This window comes from Lupinus angustifolius, chromosome LG05 (assembly GCF_001865875.1).
Source record: "Lupinus angustifolius cultivar Tanjil chromosome LG05, LupAngTanjil_v1.0, whole genome shotgun sequence".
Lineage (NCBI taxonomy): Eukaryota > Viridiplantae > Streptophyta > Magnoliopsida > Fabales > Fabaceae > Lupinus > Lupinus angustifolius.
This window is the reverse complement of record NC_032013.1, coordinates 2639640-2662449: the sequence shown is the minus strand read 5'-3', so window position 1 is coordinate 2662449 and position 22810 is coordinate 2639640. Positions and strand designations below refer to the sequence as shown.

Genomic DNA, 22810 nt, shown 5'->3' with positions numbered 1-22810 from the left:
CCCCCCTATCATGGCTTACTTGTTTTGTTATCAATGCCCTATTTCTCAGGGTGCAAAATTGAGCAATGCCAACTTGAAGGGTGCAAACCTTCAACGAGCTTATCTGCGCCATGTCAATCTTCAAAATACAGTATGTAAATTAGCTAAAAGAAAATTGATGCTTCTAAATTTCTCTTCTGCTTATTATATTGTTTACTAGCAATTCTGTACTTTCCATTTAACTAAGATGACCTGTTATGGACATGTCATTTTATTTTGAAATACCAATGCTCATCAATAAATAACTAATAAAGTAATAATCATGAATTTTGAATTATATTTGTTTTCAATTAGTAACTTTGCTTTCATATTATAAGATATAATTCTGATTTTCATGGTCCATTTTTTACCTTCAATATAAATATTTTAGCAATTATCTATACAAGTTACATTAGTATGGGAGATGGAAGCTTGTGGCGTATTTAATTGCGCTATCAATAGATGGGTGGGTGCATGTGCAGTCAAAATAATTGATTTTGAAAATGTAGTTGGAATTCAAACCGAACATGCATATTTCCATTCAAGCTAGTTGTTGCTTTTGTCCTTGAAGATTTTCCATTTACTAACCTTTCTAGTTGATTGGTAATTTAGTCTATATTCATATGGCTAAGTCAGTCATTCTATCTCGTGCAAATGACAAATTACTAAACCATTTATAGTGGAGAATTCCTTCGAGGTCAATGTTTTGTCAATGAACATGATATATGATAGAGCATGACGTCGTTCGATCCATGTAACCGGCCCCATCTAGTGAGATAAAGGTTTGGTTGTTGTTGTGTCTAGGGTGGAGAATTCCTTTGAGTTACTCTTCCCTACATAGAATTATTAACCAGAGCCAAAACAATGTGTAGGCAATTGAATAAAAAGTACCCTGTAGGTCCATATTTGAATTTTGAAGTTTACAAAATCCCTTTGATTTGGTATTCCTTTTTTAGTTTTGTTTTAAAACCAGAGTTTACACATATATCTCTGTTTTTTGTTTACCTCTAGCTAAAATGTGGAAATAGATAACTGGCATGCATTTGCTAACAAATAAATAGTGTGTTTAAAATAATTTCAAGTATAATTTTCTGTTCTAAGTATGATAATCTAACATAATTTTGTTCCCTTTTTAAATTACTCAGCATTTGGAAGGAGCAAGGCTTGATGGTGCCAATTTGCTTGGAGCAATCAGATAATATTTGGGTAGAACATGAGTAAATTGGAAACTTTGCATATATGGTTATAGAATGTTAATATGAGTGAAACTTGGGAAGTAGAAATTTATCTTGTGTTTCACCTACATGCTATCACTATGAGGAGAAAACAGAACAATGCTGTTCTTGTTCATCTTTTGCATTGTGTGGTTGTTTTTCTAAAAAGAAAATTGCATTATTGTTATTTATTTGTAAACCATCTTGTGTTTGGTAGCCTTGGTTTGATGGCAATATGACATAGTAAGCTTTGTTAAAAAAACTCATAATAGTGAAGTGTGTATATAATTGTCATATGGTTGTGTAAGCTTTGTTATGGGTATTTATTTTGAATTTGTACTAGTTAAAATCTTATTTATTTTATATAGGGTAAATTACAATGACGCCCCGTGACTTTTGGTGAAGTTATATAAACTATCCATTCCATTTTTGCACTTATAAACATTACCCCTAATTTAAGTAGACACATTAGGTTGATTATCTCTGCACCGAAAGTGAGTGTAATATTTTAAACAAAATACAATGATTTTAATTCAGTTAAACTCTAAGGGACGTCTGTATAATTTAGTTTTAATTAATTATATTAATTAGGATAAATTGATCATTTATAAATTTGCATATATAATTTGATTATAAAATTATTATTTTTGTGTGCTTAAGTAACATCTCTTTAAAATTGTTGATACATTTTGTAATGAAATAAATAGTGTTTTTTATTTATAATTTACTATGTTTTTGGATTGTATGTCACTCATTCATCAATGGAATGATGATGAAAAAAAAAATTACATACTTAAAGTATGACAGTGATAAGTTCTTATAACTTAGTGTTAAAACAAATGCTCTAAAAATTAGTTTGTGTTAGCCAATTTATCCAGTAAATTGATAAATCAGTCCCAATATCGATATGATATAATAATTATATTGATCATATAATTATACTGGCTAAAATTGGTCATGTCAGTTGGTTTTTAATTAAATCGTACTGATTGTACGACCAGTTTTTAAAAATAATTTTTTAATGAAAATAAAAAAATTATTGGTTTTTTCAACTTAATATATTATATATGTATATCTAATTTTGCTGGTATGTATTTTAATTAATCAACCATCAATTGAACCTGGTGTATCACTGTACTAGTATCCTGACCAATTTGATGAGCAGTACACTACTAATAACACTAACACTGGTTGAAACTTAAATTCAACTTTCTTTGGATTAAACAACAAACTCTCTCTCCATTTATTACATCCTTAAACATTTTCATAACTTACTAATTCTACACAATAATAAATATTTGAATCATAAGATATGATCAAATGTTTTATTATTTTGTAGTAATGATATTTTAATGTAAAAACATTATCTTGATATTATTTATAATATTACCGATTTTTAATAAAATATCTTTTTATTTGATTCTGAATTGTCTATTATATCTTTACTTTTCTTCAATAAGTTTTAAAATGACAATACATACGTTATTATTTCTTTTAAGTCATTTTTTTGTTATCACCTTGTATTGTTAGCAACAACTAGTTTAAGTGTTAGTAATAAAATAAAGTATACTAAGAGTAACTTTGTATTTGAGTATGTGGATACTTATGAACAATTATTTATTTTATAACCTAATATATATGCTAATGACAATTAATCGTAGACAAATACAAGCTATAACTTTGCTTAATATCACACAAGATCTCCACAAAATATTATATAATATAAAACTAAATCAAAATAATATATCAGTCAATTTCCCTTGTAAGAGAAATGTGATATTAAATGCATTAATAACTCTGATATTTTTTAAATGCGTAAAAGAAAAAGGTGATTTCATAATAAAATTCTAGATGTAAATTTATAAATGATGAAATTTATTCTAGTTAATGTATAATTAATTAAAAGTTTTTACTAAAAAATTAACTAAAAACAAATTACATCGATATACCCCTTAAAATTTATCTTAATTACATTCATCCAATTTTTTTAAAAGATTATACTCATCTTTCATATCACATGCATGATAATCACTCTAATTTGCAGGATAGACAATGTATAGACACCGCAAAGAGAAAAATGTTTTGTATAATTTTAATAAAACTCAAGAAATTTTAATAAAACTCAAGGAATTTTAATAAAATTTACTCTCGAAATAATTATAATCATACCAAGAACAACAATTGTCTAGTATAATAACAACAGTGAAATTTCCTTTACTTCTTATCTTTAACATTGTGATAAAGTAACCTCTCTCCAATTTTATATTTTACTGGAATGAATCAAACTATTGGAGAAATAGCTCTATCTTTTTTAATTTTAATTGAGTAATCGAATTTACCAACAACCTCTTCTTTAATTAAGACTTAAGATTTCAAACAAAGATAAGGATTAAACGCATGGTGATCCAATCCCAATATCATTAATATCTAGATATTTAAAGAATTTTTAGTTTTTTAAACACAAAATAAAAAAAAAAGGTGATACATCATAAATGTAATAATACATATTAAAAAAAGAAGAAATATTTTATATAATTTGACTAAAACTCAACAAATGTAAGTAATTTAAGAAAAGTCATAATCATAACAAACAATAGTACAATAAGGATAATGAAATTTCATTACTTCTTATTTTTATGGGACTGGATCTGTTGTTCCAGAACGATCATTCTATATATTATATTATCTAATTAGTTAAAAACTATATTTAAATTAAAAATTTAATGATAAAATATTTTTTTGATCAATTATATTAAATAATAACTGAAGTGACACATTTTTTGATTTAAGAAATACTTCTGTCTTTGATAAAGTATTGTCTCCAATTTTACTTTTTACTGGAATGAGATATAGCTCTATTTTTTTAAACTTTAATTAAAGAGAAAAATATATGTATTTAATAATGTAAGAATTTTTATATTATCAATACATTATTCATCATTTATTTTTATGATTATTGAATTGTGGATGAAACATAGATATTATTCCGCTTCTTTAATTAAGAGCACAAACAAACATAGCCATAAAAAACATGATGATCCAATCCCTATATCATTAATATTGAGATCTTTAAAGAATTTATAGTTTTTTAAACACAAAATAAAAAAATGGTACATCATAAATGTAATAATAATATAGTAGTTTAAGGAAAAATATATTTCCTCTCCTAAATCTTTTCATCCACGACAAAGAAACAAATATCATAAAATAATATTTTATTTATTAATGATTATTTTATAAGTAATATATAATTTTTATGGGTATAAAAATTTATAGGAGAGTATAAGATTACTATATTTTCAACTTCCTGATACACAAATAATTAGTGGGTATATTTTGATGAGAATTATTGTTCTATATGGGAGAATATTCACAAAAACAAACAATATTATTCTTTGTCCATCATAATTATAAGTAAGAGGATTTATTACTCTTTTTTTTACGCAAAGAAACTTTGCTTTCAATGATTTTTTACCTCTCACTTCAGCATTAAATCTTATGTGTTGTATTAATTTTCTTGCTATTGTTTCTCTCTTCACTTCTCAATTGATGTGATCTCGTGTTTATGCTGTGTATTCCTAATTAGAGTTTATATATCGAGAATAATATATCTCATCAGAGATAATTTATCTTTTCTAGCCAATAAAAATGAGATAGGTATGTTATTTTGTTTATTTTTTAAAATATTTTTATAAAAAAATAATGAAACATGCCTGACTTCACAAAGAGATAACTTATCTCTCTTATACAATGAGATATTCCATTCCCTTATATATTACCCACTTTTCAGCACTTTACCCTTTTGTTACATTACACTACAAGCTCTCTCTCTCTCTCTCTCCCCAACAATGGTGGCAACGATGTTCCTTCCATTCTAAAACCCTCCAACCTCGAATTCCAAATCATGAACGTTGATCACAACCAACCTCACACAAATTCACACACTCTACAAACCCTAACAACAGCTCCGATTTCCTCTTCAATTTCAAACCTCTCTTCTTCCGATCGTGATTTCAAATTCTATACCAATTTCAACGAATTCAAGCTCCCTGTTAACGAAATCTCGAAGGAATCACAGTTTATGCTTCAATCAATCGGTGCTTCAATCGCGAAGGATTCAGCATTCCCTGTTGATGTAGACGAGGCTTATGATTGGGTTGTGGATGTAAACGACGACGTTTTGGAGCGATTTGATATCTCTGCTGACGAGTTTCGGAAGGTTAGGATGGATGAGGAGGAAGTGGTAGTGCGTGAAGGGGCGAATTCGGCTATGGAAGATGATGGTTTTACGTTGGTTTGTAGGAATAAGAAGAAAAATGGAGGGAGGAATTATGATTCTTCGGAGAAAGTGGTGATTGATTCGGAGACAAGTGTTAAGGTTACAATGAAGGATAAGAAGACGATTGGGCCGAAATCGAAGGTTCCGTTTCATATACCGACGATTAGGAGGCCTCAGGATGAGTATACCATAATGGTTAATAATTCAAACATGCCTTTTGAGCATGTCTGGTTGGAGAGGAGTGGTGATGGTCAGAGGGTTATTCATCCATTGGTTAGTCAGTTAACTCAATCACTTGCTTTTGTTTTGTTGTTCATAGTGTGAATATATAGATTTTCTGTTTTAGGTTTTTGACAATTTCATGTGATGATAAAAGATTTTAGTTAAGTGTACTTACAAGTTATTGTTTATTATGATAATTTGCCACTCATATATTCACTTATGTTTGAAAAAAGTATTTTTCAGATGTGGGTATTCGTAGTGTTGTAGTGTTTAGATATCGGAAATCGATGCATACCACATCTCGCCTTTTTTCTTCATTATGGGAACTATATTGACTAACTCATTTAACATATTGGGTTGTGAGGATGAACCTAGCCTATAGCAATGTCTACTGCTTTTATTTTTAATCCCACCTCGAGAGCGAACCATGGAGGAGCTTGTTTTACTGGTCAAAAAAACCTGACTTAGGTGGCAATCTATGTTTGATTAAGTCTTTGCTCAAACTAGACAGCTCAGCATAATTCCACACAAAGGTGCCTTTATATTTTTGGCAATAGCGTGATCAGTTCTCCCCCGAAACCTTTAGTGATAAAGTATAAATGAACTCACAAGCATCATCCTGTATTCTTCTTTAGTTCCCAAGTTTACTTCTTCCGGAGAGGATCTTCTGATTCGACAATGTCCCCATTTTCGACACTTTTATGAAGCCTAAAGATGCATTGTTAATGATGCAATTGTGCAATGTGTTTTCATATACATATTGTGCTCTGTTGGCCACATAGGCCGACAAGGCAACAACTGGGCAATTTGACTCTTAAGAGTCATTGGCATCCGTGTCCGTCTTATTTTTTACGGCCACTAGAAAATTTGGATCTCAAACTGACCCATTAGGCACACTTCTAGAGCAGTCTTGTCAAGCTCTATTTTTTATCTGAATTGGCTTCACTTTAGGATTGTATATCTTGAAGTCCACTATCATCATCTTTGACAATCTCAACATTGTCCTTTGTGTTCCATAAGATTAACTTCTGATGAACTGTTGAAGGGATTGAATCCTTAGCATAAGTCCAATCCCTTCCAAGGTTAGCTTGCTTTTTTTGGCACAACTACAAACAACGCCAGTCTACCTGCTGAGCCTACCTGAACAATGATCATCAATACTCTGTCAGAAGCAGATACATCCCCCCTGAAACCAGTCAGCACCATGTTAGTTGGAATTAAGTCACTTTTCATCTTTCCCAACCTTTTGAACATAATTCTGGGGATCACATTGATTGCAGCTCTCCTGTCAACCAAAACTCGGTTTGTTGATTTCTCATCTATCAAAGCTTTAATGTGTAAAGGCCTTAATGAGAACTTTTTCTTAAAAATATGTTTCTAGTCGATCTGTATTTTCGAAGACTGTAATGAGGTTTTATTCAAAAAGTAACCAATCATTGCATATCTCTTCTAAATCTTCCTTGTTGTCACCATCATATTTTATTTCATTATGAGCTTCTAAGTCTGCGAGTAACATAGTGATTATCCTAACATTTAGTATAGTGATAATCCCTTCAAAATCTACACTTGGACTTAAGTCCATGTCACAGCGTGCATTTCTGTCTTCACCACTTTGCTCATCCGAGTCTTCCAAAGTGGCAATAATGAGCTCCATCTTCTTTTTGTTCTTGTGAGGGCAAGAATGTGTACCTCTACCATCCCTAGACACCACTAGATGAAAGCCTTATGCACTAGGCCGCCTTTTTTTCCTATTTGTCTTCAACCTCTTTTCTTGACCTCTTTTTTCAACTTCTTTACCTTTACCTTTATAAAGGTCAATTTTCTTTGTGACAAACCTGTCCAATTTAGCTTCCATAATCACTTTGGTATGTTATTGACTTGTTATGGGGCTGACTTTCCACTACAAGGCAGCCTTTGTCAGATGGTTGCTCTGGAAAAGGTCTGCATCAACTTTCATTTCTCCCTTTTCAGCAAACTTCAGTCTCCCTTTGCTGAGACCTTTCTAAATCGTGTCCTTGAAATGGATATGATCGTTAGTGGAACGACCTAAGTAATTGTGAAATTTACACATTCTTTTGAAATTGTCTTTTGATGATGAAGAACTAAATCCCTTTGAAAGTTAAATGTTTTTTTGACATTTAAATTTTGTTAGAAATAACTTTTGGTTTCTGATGTTTTGCATTAAATCTGCACCCCTTCTTTGTGTGTGTTTACATAAACTTCAAATTTTTCGTAATTTTGTTATCATTTTGGCTCTGTTAAGCGGGGTTGTTTTTGTGATCTTGTTTATAAATTTTTTAGTTCATTATTATCTTTATTTGTTGGTATTAATCAATTACTAATTTATTATTGCAGGAGAAACTCTCAGTTTTGGATTTTGTTGATAAGGAACCCGGGAATGTTGTGCCAGTGAAACCTCCCCCATTAGAGAGCACCCCTTTCAGGCTTGTGGAGGATGTCAAAAGTTTGAAGGAGTTGGCTGCTAAGCTGCGTTCTGCTCATGAATTTGCGGTAAAACACGGTCACCTTTCATGAATTTTATTTAGAATTTTTCTTCATGACTATACAAATTATATTCTATAATGTGTGCAACTGCTATGATATATGATAAAAAAACGTAAGCATAAATTCGGATGCATTTCATGGCAGTCAGGTATCTATCTGCCTCTATTTTATTCCCTTTTCAGATTATAGAGAGAAATTTGTTTCTATGAATAGAAATTCTATTTTTGTTGCCTATTGAATGGTTCTTGACAAAAACGTTCCAAATTCCTTGAGAGAGCCTGTTTTGTAGATGAAGCGTGAATTTGATGATATACTGCACTGCCATTCATTGTCTAAAATACTTAATACCAGACATAATTATTTATGGATGTTTTGGATGCTGCGTAACTGTTATAGAAGTGCTTCATATCTTGTTGAGTACTGGACATTATTTAGTATGGGTTTGCTAAAGTGCAAATGTTAGTTATAATAATGTGCTCACTCCAATTTCAAATCTATAGATGGTCTATAAAAACTACCAAGTGTGTCACAGCCTTTCAAGCTTAGTGGTATGTGTTATAAATGAAAGCTGTTAGATTTACAATAGAGCCATTAATGAACCTTTATCTAATAACTTAAGCTTTTGGGTGAGTTGGTTATTGACATGATATCATATCTTTCTTGAGAAAAGTGGTCTATAGTTTGATCCTGCCCACCCCGATTTTCGATAAAAAAACTTGAATTTAAGCACATGGTGAGAGTGGCATTTGTGTTGTCCATACTTCAATCCCAAAGGGGGCATGCTAGATATACAATAAAGCCATTCATTAGCACAAGTGAAATGTCATTCAGGTTTGTTTCGTATATTTTGCGCTTGCTTGACCATTGAGTTATTTAGGTTAAGATAGAATTATGCTTACCGTATGTTGTATAAGAAATGTGATTGCTGCTTTATTATTTGGATTTTCCACCTCTTGTTGTGATCATAACTTGTGTTGCTTAGAGTCTTTTTCTGTTGATTTTGAGATATGTTTTAGTATATTATATTATGTTTATCTTGATTTGGTACTTTGAGTTTTGGAGTTCATCAATGTTTTATTTGCATCTAGATTCTTTGTTTTTAATGCATTTCATTGTTGGACCAATATTCTCCCTTTCTTGCTGTTAGTTCCTTCATTTCTTCCTTTCTTTGTATTATTGACTTTTATTTTCTTGACGTGAAATATTTAGGTTGACTTGGAACATAATCAATATCGTTCTTTCCAAGGTTTGACTTGCCTGATGCAAATCTCAACAAGGACTGAAGATTTTGTTGTAGACACTTTGAAACTTCGCGTTCATGTTGGGCCCTACCTAAGGGAAGTGTTCAAAGACCCTGCGAAGAGGAAGGTTAGTTGCACATGATTTGTGTTTCTTTTAATTCAACATATTTGACTCATTCTATTGACCCTGTTTATGGTTAATTAGGTCATGCATGGTGCAGATCGAGATGTTGTGTGGCTTCAACGAGATTTTGGCATTTACATTTGTAATCTGTTCGACACTGGCCAGGTTTGTTTAAAAAAGCTCTCGCTCGACATTCAATATTAAGATGGCTTCCTTTGTGACTTATCAAGGAAAGACAGTTGTATGAGTTATATGGTTGGTGGTAATGTTTATGATGTAAAATATTTTCTTTGATCAGTCGATGCTGGTTTTGTATGTAAAATTTAGTGTTTAGCTTGTGTAGTAATGTATCAATTTGTTATGCGACATGCAAAAATGGTGAAACAATGCCTGCATAGTTCTTCTGCTTTTGTTTGTTGTTGCCATAGCCTATGTTCTTCGATTTCTTGTTAGCAATTTTATACCACAATCCTCTTTGTTTTACTTATCTATTTTGATTGGACTGCTTAGGCTTCAAAGGTGTTAAAATTGGAGAGAAATAGTTTGGAGTATCTTCTGCGTCACTTCTGTGAGATTACTGCAAACAAAGAGTATGTTATCTATGTTCCTTCACTTTAACTTTTGGAGTTAGCCCCTCCTTCCGTTGTCTGAACTCATATTTTTCTATTTCCTGTAGCATGGTTATTCGTTTTGCTCATACCTACATTCTAGAAGTTTATAAATAAACTCATTGCAGGTACCAGAATGCAGATTGGAGAGTACGACCTCTTCCTGATGAGATGCTAAGGTACAATTGTGTTTTGGACCTATCACCTTTCATCCTTCCCGTGCTTATGTCATTGTCCTCTATTCTTGCTGTATTGCTGAATTTTAAATGTGTATTCTGGTTTTCAAAAGTAAGCCCGAGGTAAGTAATAAGGAAGCCCACTTAGTTTGGACTCAAAAAGAAAACTAAGAATATGGCACTCCTATGTTAACTGGTTGCCATTTCAATTGTAATCGGATGGGATTACCTGCAATCAACCTGAGACTAAAGGATTTGGTATTTATCTCAAGAACCAGCCCCTTTACATATCAGAATAATACAATTCAATATATCAAAAACAGAAATCTTTAGTCTTCTCTCTCTCTCTCTGTAGGTAGTTACTCTTACACTTTGTCTTCTTTCACATGATTTTGATGCTTTTTAGATTTATTATGACTTGATGTTAATTGATTTTGAAGTTTATGTTTTAGTGTTTTGGTAATTAATTAAATATTTGACTTGTAAATGTTAACATTATTATTTTTAATTATTGGTCATTTATCTTATGATTCATGATTTGGAAATCAGGTCTTCCGACCGATTCACAATACGAATTCTGATATGCTGGCCTTGTTTAGATCCCCATTCTCCCCTCTCCTAAAAAAATAAGATAAATAATGAATAGATAAAAATGATACAAAAGTGTAATCTCTTAGCTTGGTTTTGGGCTTGTGGTTTCTTACTGCTGATTATATGTCTATGTACCCTGTCATGGGAAAACTAATAGGACAATCTACTGAACTGTTTTATGATGACAGATATGCCAGAGAAGATACACATTATCTTATGTATATATATGATTTGATGAGGATTGATTTATTTGCATTGTCTAAGAAGTCTGAAAGTTCTGACGATTCTCTGTTGGAGGTAACTATTTAGCAAACCCAACACATTTCTTCCCATTGATGCTATTGCATTAAGTTTATGAACATTGATGAGCATCAGACTTGCATTTTTTAGAGTTCAAAAATTGATTCTGATTGGTTTAAATTCATTGGTATTTCTGTTTTGTGATCTTCAACAATTGTTTTCCTCCAAGGTCTAGTAAGTCTAGTAATTAAAGATTGCAAGAGTGTTCTGTACATTAGGACATTTACTAGTTTTGTAAAGCAGTTGGTAAGATTTGTGTTTATCAGCTCTGCCACTCTTTTTCTGTTCATTTTTTGTGATCAGTGGTACTTTTTGTTGCTTCGATATTCTGTTATCTTATAGTTGCCACACTGAGAATAACTAGCTGGGTGAGTGTATGATCTGTCAATACTTTCCACAAACCATTGGATGGTCCTTGTTCCCTTAGAGTGTTTTGTCTTGATTGTTTGAACTTTTGCACATGTTGAAATCATGCAATGATTGATAAGGTTTCTTAGAGCTTTCCTGGGCAATCTTTGGTTATAAATCATTGATCAATTAGGTAAACACCATAACTGAATGGCTTGCGCAATGAACTTTATTTTGCCATTTTAACTGGATTGGCTGGCTCATTGAGCCTCGGCACAACAGTAAGGTTACTGCTTAGTGACAAAGAGGTCACAGGTTCAAATTATGAAAAAACCTCTTTGTTTGTGGGTGTAAGGCTGTGTACATCTACCCTCTCACACCCTATTAAATGGGAGTTTCATACATTGAGCCGCTTTTTCTTTAACTAGAATTTCCCGTACCTACAGGTTTATGAGCACAGTTATGATGTCTGCATGCAGCTCTATGAGAAAGAACTTCTGACAGAGAACTCCTACCTTCATATATATGGGTTTGTTACCTTTTTTATTGGCAGTTTTGAATAAATTTAGCACTCAATCATTATAGTTAGCAAGTATTCCAAGCTTCTTGAATATTTTGATGACTTGTTTATGTAAAGAAGGCATGTGTTTTTAAGTTCTATTTCGCATATATTGCCAGCCAAAATTGTAAAGCTAAACCTAATCACTCCTTCTGTACAGGTTGCAAGGAGCTGGTTTTAATGCTCAGCAGCTTGCCATTGTTTCTGTAAGTTCCACTTTAATTTCTTATGCGCAGTACCGTTCTTTGGATAGCTGCACATGGAACAGATGCTTGCCTGGTTTTCTGTTCCAAAACTTTTTCAATGCATATGGAAAATAGTATTCACCAAGCAATCCTTTAGATAAGGAATTTTGTATGAATTTTAAAGTATTTTGTCATTTCTGTTATCATAATCTAGAATTTGTACCTTGTTCAAGATTTCAAATAAGATCTCTAAGAATCATTTGCCTCATGGAATTTTGTGGATTGATTTCTTTATGTAAGTCTCTTTAGTTTATATGAAGTCAGGTTTGCTCCTGTAGTGTTTAAACCTAGGAAGCACAAACACTTAACAACAGTCATCTTGTCCAGCTGTCCATGTTGGACACATATCTGTGTTTGACACTTTCTGACACTCCTGATTATGTTTGCAACATTCATATTTAGTTTTAAGTTTTTATACCATTATTACCACTATAGATGGAAATATCACAGTAATTAGATAAAAAAAAAGCATTTTATGATGCTAAATATGACTCATGGTAACTTTTAAAACATCATTCATCTCGTTTAATTTAAGATTTGTGGTTTTATGTTACTCTTCTGTTAATTTTATATCTATATCAAACTATCATGTCCTATAATTTTTAAAAGTTGTCTTATCCCCGTGTCCGTGTCACATCTTTGTCCAGTATTATCAGTGTCTCCTTGGTTTTGACATCTTCCCACTGCCATATCCTTGCCATAGTGTTAATTGTGGCTACTATTGCTTCCATTTGTTACCAGCTTCATTACTGTCTGCATTACCTTTGCATGAATATCTTTATAATAGTGCTGCAGTATTCTAAATAGTGTGCTATCTTCTCGACCACCACTAAGGACGTTTAAATTATTTATCTTGCTGAACTGTATTGGTTTATATCATGAATAATGGTTTCGGTTGTATTTGAAGAAACTCTAGTGGCCTTCCAAAAATACTTATCCTATATACCCTACAGTTTTTATCGTGTGGTTTATGGATTTGCTTTTTTCTGAAACTGGACCCCAATATCATCCAACACTGTTATCTTGGGGAAAATTTACCTGCTTCTAAGCAATAGCATACCAGGTTCTTACATACTCCTATTTACATGGTTCACAGGGTCTCTGTGAATGGCGGGACATTGTCGCGCGTTCAGTGGATGAGAGTACTGGATATATACTGCCAAATAAAGCTGTTCTTGAAATAGGTAAATGAAAAACTTGTGCAAATTTCTGTACCATCTTTTGTCTATCTTAGCATTTTAGTTGTATGGCACATGTCAACTTAATTTGTATTTGCCTGTTTAAAAGCTAAGCAGATGCCCGTGACTACAATCAAACTACTGCGTTTGGTAAAGTCGAAGCACCCCTTTGTTGAACGCAATCTTGATAGTGTCCTTGAGATCATTAAGCATTCTATTCAAAATGCTGCTGCCTTTGAAGAAGCTGCTCAGCAATTGAGTGAAGGAAATGCTTCTACTGTAAGTAAAATTTTAACAATTGCTATTTGCTGAAATGATTGGGCACTAGTTAGTTAGTCTCTGTTTTATGTCTGCCCTTTATTTTACTTATAGTAAGGCAACTGCAGTCTTGGTGTGATGTCAGTAAAGTGATTATAAGGACATTACATGTTAATTTGGAAGTTTGTGACTCTTTGATTTTGTCTTGTTTCCTATTTAACACTGTTAGATTATGAATTATAACCTAATAGATGCAGTAAAAGAGTAGTGAGTGAGATAGAAAAGCGATCCAAGATTATTGAAAGAATTCTGAAATCAGTTAAAGAAGGAAACCCTTCTTACAAGAGTGAAACCTTAATAAAAATCTAATAGTCTAATTCATACCCCTAACCTAATGAGAATCCTCTTATTTTATTCTAACCCTACTTAATAATTAAAACTGGCCCAAACAGGCCTAAAGCTAATAGTGTCAAATAGGACCAAGCCCAAGTGTTAAAATTGGTATGAAATTAAGAAAGAAATTTGTAGAATAGAGATAGAAATTGAATGAATTACTTCAAGATCAGGAAACCCTAGATCCTTATTGCATTGATTGAAAAGAGAATTACAAGATTGATGAGAAAAGTACAATTTCTCCCACTGATTCCCTGAATCATTTAACTCCCACTGATTCCCTGAATCATTTAACTCCCACTTTAATTCTCTAAAAAACTGCCACAATACATTTCTCACTAGCTATTTATTTCCCTCCTTTCTGTAACTAACTTTCAGAAAGTTAGTTATAGGGAGTTAGTTATTCCCTGGTTGTTTTTTTTGGCGCCTAACATAGACTCTAGTAATAGGAGGTCTAGGCCTTCCTCTTATTCTATCAATACTCCTCCCCAAAAGAGCCACCTTGTCCTCAAGGGGAAATTGAGGAAATGCTTCTTGAAGTTGAGCAGCCAACTCTCAAGAGTTGTCATAGGAAGGCAACTGATCCCACTGAACTAAGACCTCCAGATTTCCCCCAACATCCTCTCTGCATTGCACAATTTCAGCTGGATAAACTTGCAATTCACCTTCTGCAGTTAGCATAGGAGGAAGTGGTTGAGGTTGATGCATAGGTTTAAGAGACTTTTTCAAAAGAGAAACATGAAATACTAGGTGAATTCTGTCATGAGCCGGCAAATCCAATCTATAAGCCACTGATCCAATCCTTTAAATTTTGTTGTAGCTCTTGCAACACCAAATCCCTGGAAACTAGCATTTGATTGACTTCCTCAACCTTCGATGTGAAAGTGCACCCTTTAATCAGAGTTGGAGGATCTCTCCCATATAGTATTTTGAAGGGTGTCATACCAACGGAGATATTAGAAGTAATGTTGAACCAAAACTCAGCCCAAGGTAACCAATCCACCCAATGTTTTGGCTTAGGCCCAACAAAACATCTCAAATATGTCTCCAAACTTCTATTTACCACCTCAGTTTGACCATCTGTCTGGGGTGGTATGTAGTACTATACTTCAACTTGGTCCTAGCCAATCTGAACAGTTCTTGCCAAAATCTGCTCAAAAAAATTTAGTCTCTCTCTGAAACTATTGTAGCAGGAAAACCATGCAAACGATCCACCTCTTTTATAAAGATGGCTGTCACATATTTAGCAGTGAAAGGATGACCTAATGGGTAAAAATGGGTATACTTGGTTAGTCTGTCCACCACTACTAATAGGGTATCCTTACCCTTAGATTGTGGTAACCCAGAAATAAAATTCATAGAGATATCATGTCATACTTGAGTTGGTATTGGCAGAGGTTGCAAAAGTCCTCCAGGGGTCAGAGTTGAATACTTCTGCCTTTGGTATACATCACATGCTTCAACATACTGCTTCACATAGGCTATCATCCCTTCCCAATAGAAAAAGCTAAAGACTCTTTTATAAGTCCTGAAAAATCCAGAATGGCCTCTTGAGGCACTGTCATGACACTCAACTAAGATCAAAGGGAGTTTATTAGAGCTTTTGGACAATACCAACCTCCCTTTGTAAAGCAACCTTCTTGCTTGGAAGAGGAAATATGGATGAGAGTCAGGGTTGCATGTTATGTCTTGTATTACTTTCTGCCATTTAGGGTCTTGTTGGACCTCTTGAGACCAATCCTCCTCATTTGCTAAATTGATTACAGAAACAACAACATACATAGTTTTCCTTGAAAAGGCATCTACAACTGAATTATCCCTTCCTGGTTTAAATTGGATCTCAAAATCCAAGCCAATCAACTTAACTGTCCACTTGAATTGTTCTTCACTGAAAAGCCTATGATCAGTGAGGAATTTCAGACTTCTTTGGTTAGTCTTGATCACAAAATGCCTACCCATCAAATAGTGCTTCCACTTTTGAACAACCTGCACTTATGCCATAAGCTCTCTTTCATAAACAGACTTGAGTTGAGACCTAGCAGACAATCCCTTGTTCCAATAAGCCAAAGGCCTCCCCTCTTGCATCAACACAGCCCCTAACCCTTTGCTGGATGCATCTGTCTCCACTACAAATGTCTTAGAAAAATCAGGTATGGACAGTAAAGGTAAATTGATCATAGCTTGTTTCAGTGTTTGAAAAGCCTGAGTAGCAACTTCACTCCTTTTTCAACAATTCATTCAATGGCTTAGCTATCTTGCCATAATCTTGTACAAACCTCCTGTTAGACCCAGAAATTCCCTCAAACTCTTCAAATCTTTAGGAACAGGCCAAGAACCCATAACTTCTATCTTTGATGGATCAGCAGCTACCCCTGAATCAGAAATGATATGGCCTAAGTATTCCAGACTGGATTTGGCAAAACTACACTTCTTTTTATTGACTTTCATAGAGTTCAGCCTTAATGCCTCTAGGACCTTTCTTAAATGCTCTTCATGTGCTTCTTCATCTCTACTATAGACTAGAATGTCATCAAAGAAGACCCAGGCAAAATGCCTTAAGAAGGGTATCAAAATCTCATTCATGATAGCCTGGAATGTGGAAGGAGCATTGGTTAAGCCAAATGGCATCATCACAAATTCATAATGGCCTTCATGTGTCCTAAAGGTTGTTTTATCAATATCCTCCTCTCTCATCCTAATTTGATGATATCCTAATTTCAAATCCAATTTAGTGAAAATTGTGGCTCCTCCCAAATCATCCAGTAATTCTTCAATGATTGGAATAGGGAATTTGTTAGGTATTAGTGATCTTATTCAATGCATGATACTCAACACAAAATCTCCACCCTCCATTTTTCTTTTTGACTAGTATAATTGGGCTAGAGTAGGGGCTAATACTGTGCCTAAGCACTCCAGAAGCTAGCATTTCCCCAACCAACCTCTCTATTTTTGTTTTCTGGTAATGAGGATATTTGTAAGGCCTCAGATTAGGAATGGCAGCCCCCTCTGTCAAGTTTATTGCATGATCTTGCCTCATACTAGGAGGAAGTTCCTTGGGATCTGAGAATAATTCTACAAATTCATCCAGTAATCTCAGTATAGGTGTAGACTGGGTTATCTGAGACACTGCATTTCTGCTAGGAGGTTCATACTGAATCAACAACCCTTCTCCTTCCTCTTTCAAGACTTGTATCAAGGCTCCATAGGGGAGCTCTGTTCTGGCCAGGGCTGGGTTGCCAGATATTTTGATCACTCTGCTCCCTTTCTTCACAATGAGCTCTAACTTCCCAAAATCAGCCTTAATTTCCCCTAACCCTGCCAACCATTCTAACTCCAACACCATATCAACTCCCTTCAAGGTAAACAAATAAAAATCATGTGCTGCATGCAACTGTTGCATTTGGAACTGGAGTTGGGCACATCTTCCTCTGCATCTCACTTTATAACCATCCCCTACCCCTACCAAATAAGGAGGAGTATCCATTACTAATAATTGTAACTTTTCCACCAACTCAGAAGTTATGAAATTGTGGAAGGCTCCACAATCTATCAGGATGATCACTGATTCCCCTTTTACTTGCCCTTCCACCTTCCAAGACCTAGTAGTAGTGAACCCAGACATAAGCACAGAGACAAATGCAAAGAATTAAAAGAATGCAGTAACTCCTCATTGGTATCTAACCCTTCATCATCCTCCTCCAACAAAATCATCCTGAATTGTCTGTTTTTGCATTTAGGCTCCCTACTATAGCGTTCATCACATCTAAAACATAACCCCTTCTCCCTCTTTTCTCTGAGTTCAGCACTAGTTAAGTGCTTAAATTCTCCTCCTCTAGCCTTAACTCCTTCTCCCCCTGGTACATACTGACATTCCTACTAACTTCATTACTACCAGAACTCTCCCCCTCCTATCTCCACTTGCCTTTGATTCCACTGTAATAGTCTTGGTTGAGGGACTATGTCTTGGAAGTCCATAAGGCCTAGTATTATAACTAGCACTACTTTTCTTACTCAAGAGTATATTTTTCTGCTCAATCAACAATACTTTTTGAATAATCTCATATAAAGAATTCAGTCCGTACAATTTTATCTCTGCTTGTAGTTCCTCTTTCAATCCATTCAAGAAGATTCCCTTCATAAATTCTTGATCTATAGACCTCAAAGCCCCCACACACTTCTCAAAATCTTCTATATATTCCTCCACAGATCTTGTTTGTTTGAGGGACAACAGTTGCTCAAAAGGATTTTGGATCATGGACGATTGAAACATTCGAATTATAGCTATCTTGAAACCTTCCCAATTCGAGCTTTGATTGCACTTCTCCCACCAATGATATCAAGAAAGTGCCTTCCCTTCCAAACCCATAACCGTAGCTTGCATCTTTTCTTCTTCAGTAACCTCCTTCAACAGAAAATATCTTTCTAACCCGCGAGTCCACCCAAAAGCATCTTCTCCTGCGAAAATAGGGATTTCTAGTTTCCTCCATTTCTCCTTGCGATTCAATTCTTCAGCTCTTCCTCCATTACTCCCCATTCCTTCGTGGACAGGGCTAGTATAATTGCGATTTTGGTCAACCCTAGCCACTAGCTCTGCAATCTGATCCTCATGCTTCTTTGCCATAGCTTCTGCGAATTCTAGCCTAATTCGCATCTCCTCCCTCTCCTGATACCAATGTTGAAACTGGTATGAATTTAAGAAAGAAATTTGTAGAATAGAGATAGAAATTGAATGAATTACTTCAGGATCAGGAAACCCTACATCCTTATTGCATTTGATTGAAAAGAGAATTACAAGATTGATGAGAAAAGTACAATTTCTCCTACTGATTCCTGAATCAGTTAACTCCCACTTTAATTCTCTAAAAAACTGTCACAATACATTTCTCACTAGCTATTTATTTCCCTCCTTTCTGTAACTAACTTTCAGAAAGTTAGTTATTCCCTTGGCTGCTTTTGGTGCCTAACATAGACTCTAGTAATAGGAGGTCTAGGCCTTCCTCTAATTCTATCACCAAGATCAACATAACCGAAGACAGGCCCCAAAACCGCAGGCCCTTGAGCAGCCAGTGCTGCTTTCTCATGTGCAGATTTTTGAAATCCTCCATCAAGTGATGGTGAGATAATTTATTTTTTCTTTCAAGTCTCCGATATTGTATGGAGTAGGATATGATAAATGTCTCCCCTTGTTATTTGGATCCATTGATCTACTATGAATGCTTCTGGGTATAAGAGTTAGGCAAAAATGTTAATTGAGCTAGTTTGAGAAGTCTAATTATGATTAACTACTTTCGAATCTTTTAAAATTTTCTGAGAATGTTTTTCAACTGTTTGAGTGCTCAATGGCTTAGTGTATTGATAAATTTTGTTATAATTTTATTTGTTCTTAAATTCTGGTTTTGGTTTTTACTTAATTAAATATGATTATGACTACAGTCATCAGATGTTGTACCGGTTAAAGATAGAACTGAAGACCCCCAACTCCATACACAAGACTCAAAGGTCAGAAATGTACAACTAAAGCAAGTAGTGAATTAAAAATGCCACCTGTAATAATATCTCATAAGTCACCATTTTCTTTTGACCTTGAACAGGAATCCTCTCAGCATCAAGATATAAATGTCCTAGTAAAAATTAAGTCCCCTAGTTTCACACTCTCAAAAGCAAAGGTTTCAAAAGTTTTACTTATTTCAACGTTTACAACTCCAAGAGCATCAACCTAATGAATCCTAATTTGTTGATAGGAAAATAGAGGAAGTATTGAGGTGCTAAAACAGCCTACTGGTGCTTTTGGCGCACTGCTGGGGAGTTCAGCTTCCAAGAGGAAGCTTAATCCTGAAAACAAGGTAAGCTGTCCTACAAACATCTCAAAGGATGTCTGTTACATAAAGAATGTGAACCTGTTTCTTCTCTTTCGCTGTCATTATCTTTTTTGCTATTTGGTGAGAGTTTAGCTGTTTGGTATCTAATGAGGCACACATAATTAGTATAGCTTCTGAATTTGTATGATCTTACTGTCATTTCTGTGTGTACTTACTTCTAAACTGCTTTTTCGGGATTGCTTCGTAGGACAACGAAGACGTCAAACTACAGCAGTTTAGATCTTCAGTTAATCTTCCTTTCCATTCATTTTTGGGTGGCACTCAGGTATCAAAACCTGTTGTAAAAAGTCCTAGTTTGGCATCGGAAACATCAAACCCACAAAAACCTGTTCCAGTTCATGTTTCCACCTCCACTTTAGATGAGATTATAATTCTAGAGTCGGATACAGCTGTGGAGGATATGGAGCAGAATAACGTAGAAAACTCTAATGATCACAGAGAGATAAATTCCAATGTGTCCACTTCGGGAAAAGAGGACGAAGTTGAGCCAATGTCTCTTTCCGAATTGTCATCGAGCTTTCAGAAGTGCTTTCAGTCAAACAATCAAAATATCAAAACAAGACTGCTCAAGAAAACTGAACAAGTTGGTGGCTTATTGCAGCTGAAGCCATTTGATTATGAAGAGGCAATGAAACATGTTAAGTTTGGAGAAAACAAAAAACATGCATCATTCCAGAATGATGGTGATGTGGGACGAGACGACTCGGGTAGTAAGAAGAAACATTCAACAACAGGACAAGAACAAACAACTGATTTGACAAAACAATTGCAGCAAGGTAGAAGACGTCAGGCATTTCCAGCATCTGGGAATCGAAGTGCAACGTTCCGCTGAGACGATGAAATTGATGCTATGTACGAAATATTGTATTTAGCATCAGCTTGAATCAAAGTTGATATAAATAGAATGATTTTCTTTTGGTTACAAATTTGGGAGCTTTGTTGAGTGAGTAGTAACTTATTTTTTCATTACCCTTTTTGGCCTGATCAGCTGCAGTATTAACTTATAGTTCCCACTTCCCATATATGAATGGTGAAGAAAACTCAAGGGAACATAGAATCTAAAAGCAACTGAATTGTACCATAGTTTGGCCAAATCTAATTTGCTCTATAAAGAGCCCTTACCATAGTTGGTGTCATTTGTTTGTTTTTTTGTATTAGTCTTAATACAAATATAATTAATTAGAATGCTTACAAGGTGTTGGTCTAGTGATATAAGGTTTTGTCAGATTCTCAGAAAGACCAAAAGGTTAGAGTTCAACTTTTGGGAGGGCACTTGTTATGAGGAGCAATCATGTACTCCGGAAGGAATAGGTTCCATATTTATATGGTGAGAAGATAGTTTTGGTAGTACCAAAAAAATAATTAAGTAATTGTCTACCAATATTTTTATCATTTCAGTGGTTTGAATATGTGTGAAGGAGATGAATAGAAACTCTTATAAAAATAACAAATTAAATGGAGGTTTGTTCAATTTCTAGAAGAAGATTAAGAAAAAGCATAGGTAGAATGATTAAGAAACACTTAGAGATCAATGTTTTGTTAATAAACGTGACTTGCAATATAGAATTTTATAATATCATTTAATTCATGTATCTGATTACACCTAGTAACTTTTAAATTTTACTTCTGATAATAACACACGAATGTCATCGAAGAAGATGGTAGAACAGCTCGCAGAGGAGGCTGACAATTCTTACCAGCCACAAGTGAGGATTGCATAAGCCAGAAGATCAACAATTGAATTTGTTTCTGTTATTGATTTAATCAATCATTACATGGGGGTTAACCAGTGTTATTAAACTCAGACACATGAATGACTCGGTCAGGAGTCAATGAGTTATTGATTGAACCAGTTGATTCGGTTTATATTAAAAATTCTAAACAATTCATAATACTAGTTAACTTTATTTAATAACTCTAAATTTCAAATTTAAAAATATTACCTTACCTAATTAAATAACCAACAAAAAATATTTTACTACTATAAAATGTCACAAACAAATTGAAAATATCGTCAAACAACATATGTATTATGATTTAATTGCAAGAAAAGTGCACATATGTTTAAAATTTAATTAAACAACGAAAATTTTGTTCTAATATAAATTAATTAAAAGTTTTTTATCTTAAAACAATGTTGTTTTTAGAAAAAAATTTGGTTTTTGATTGACTCGGGCATTCCAACTTGCCTGACCATCCAAGTCACCAATTTTAGACTTAAGTGGACTGGGTCGAACAAAGTCAATCTAATTCTAATATAAAATCAGTTAGATGAGATGCTCAGACCGATTAAATGTCCAATTCACAGTTAAACTGGTCGGACCGATCAATTCGAGCTAAGTTTTATAATACTAGGGTTAACTACTATTTATAGAAGCAGTCATGAGTTTAGCCGGTCGACACAACTAGCATGATGTTGACTATCAAACCTTTTTATTAAGGGTTCATTTTCAATTACGTTTTGGAGGGAATGAAGGAAAAAGAGTCATTCCATTAGTATATTTTACAACTTTGAAATTTTCAATTTCTTTTCATATCTCTAAAACTTAACTAGCAAAGAGAAATGTTATATTCAACTCTATAAACTAATCCGTTTCTAATGAACATTCACTTTTTCAAGTCTCTCACATTGTATGAAAATGGAATAGGATATGATAAATTGCTTTACTTGT

The 22810-nt window shown here is 33.9% G+C and overlaps 2 protein-coding genes across 2 annotated transcripts in view; both read left to right on the top strand.

Moving 5' to 3' along the window:
- The window catches only part of LOC109347458 (FH protein interacting protein FIP2), a 7361-nt gene extending 5913 nt beyond the window's left edge, over nucleotides 1–1448 (top strand). The window contains exons 10-11 of the mRNA XM_019587325.1: nucleotides 50–130; nucleotides 1164–1448. Coding sequence (XP_019442870.1) covers nucleotides 50–130; nucleotides 1164–1217 — 135 coding nt within the window. The 3' untranslated portion in view covers nucleotides 1218–1448. The remainder of the gene's footprint in view (nucleotides 1–49; nucleotides 131–1163) is intronic.
- On the top strand, nucleotides 5030–21267 carry LOC109347457 (protein RRP6-like 2). Its single transcript, XM_019587323.1, has 15 exons — nucleotides 5030–5784; nucleotides 8089–8244; nucleotides 9448–9606; nucleotides 9685–9768; nucleotides 10114–10193; nucleotides 10340–10390; nucleotides 11167–11275; nucleotides 12073–12155; nucleotides 12346–12391; nucleotides 13527–13614; nucleotides 13718–13887; nucleotides 19693–19758; nucleotides 19851–19925; nucleotides 20001–20102; nucleotides 20326–21267. Exons 1-15 carry the CDS (start codon nucleotides 5137–5139, stop codon nucleotides 20968–20970), a joined length of 2562 nt encoding a protein of 853 aa, XP_019442868.1. The 5' UTR covers nucleotides 5030–5136; the 3' UTR covers nucleotides 20971–21267.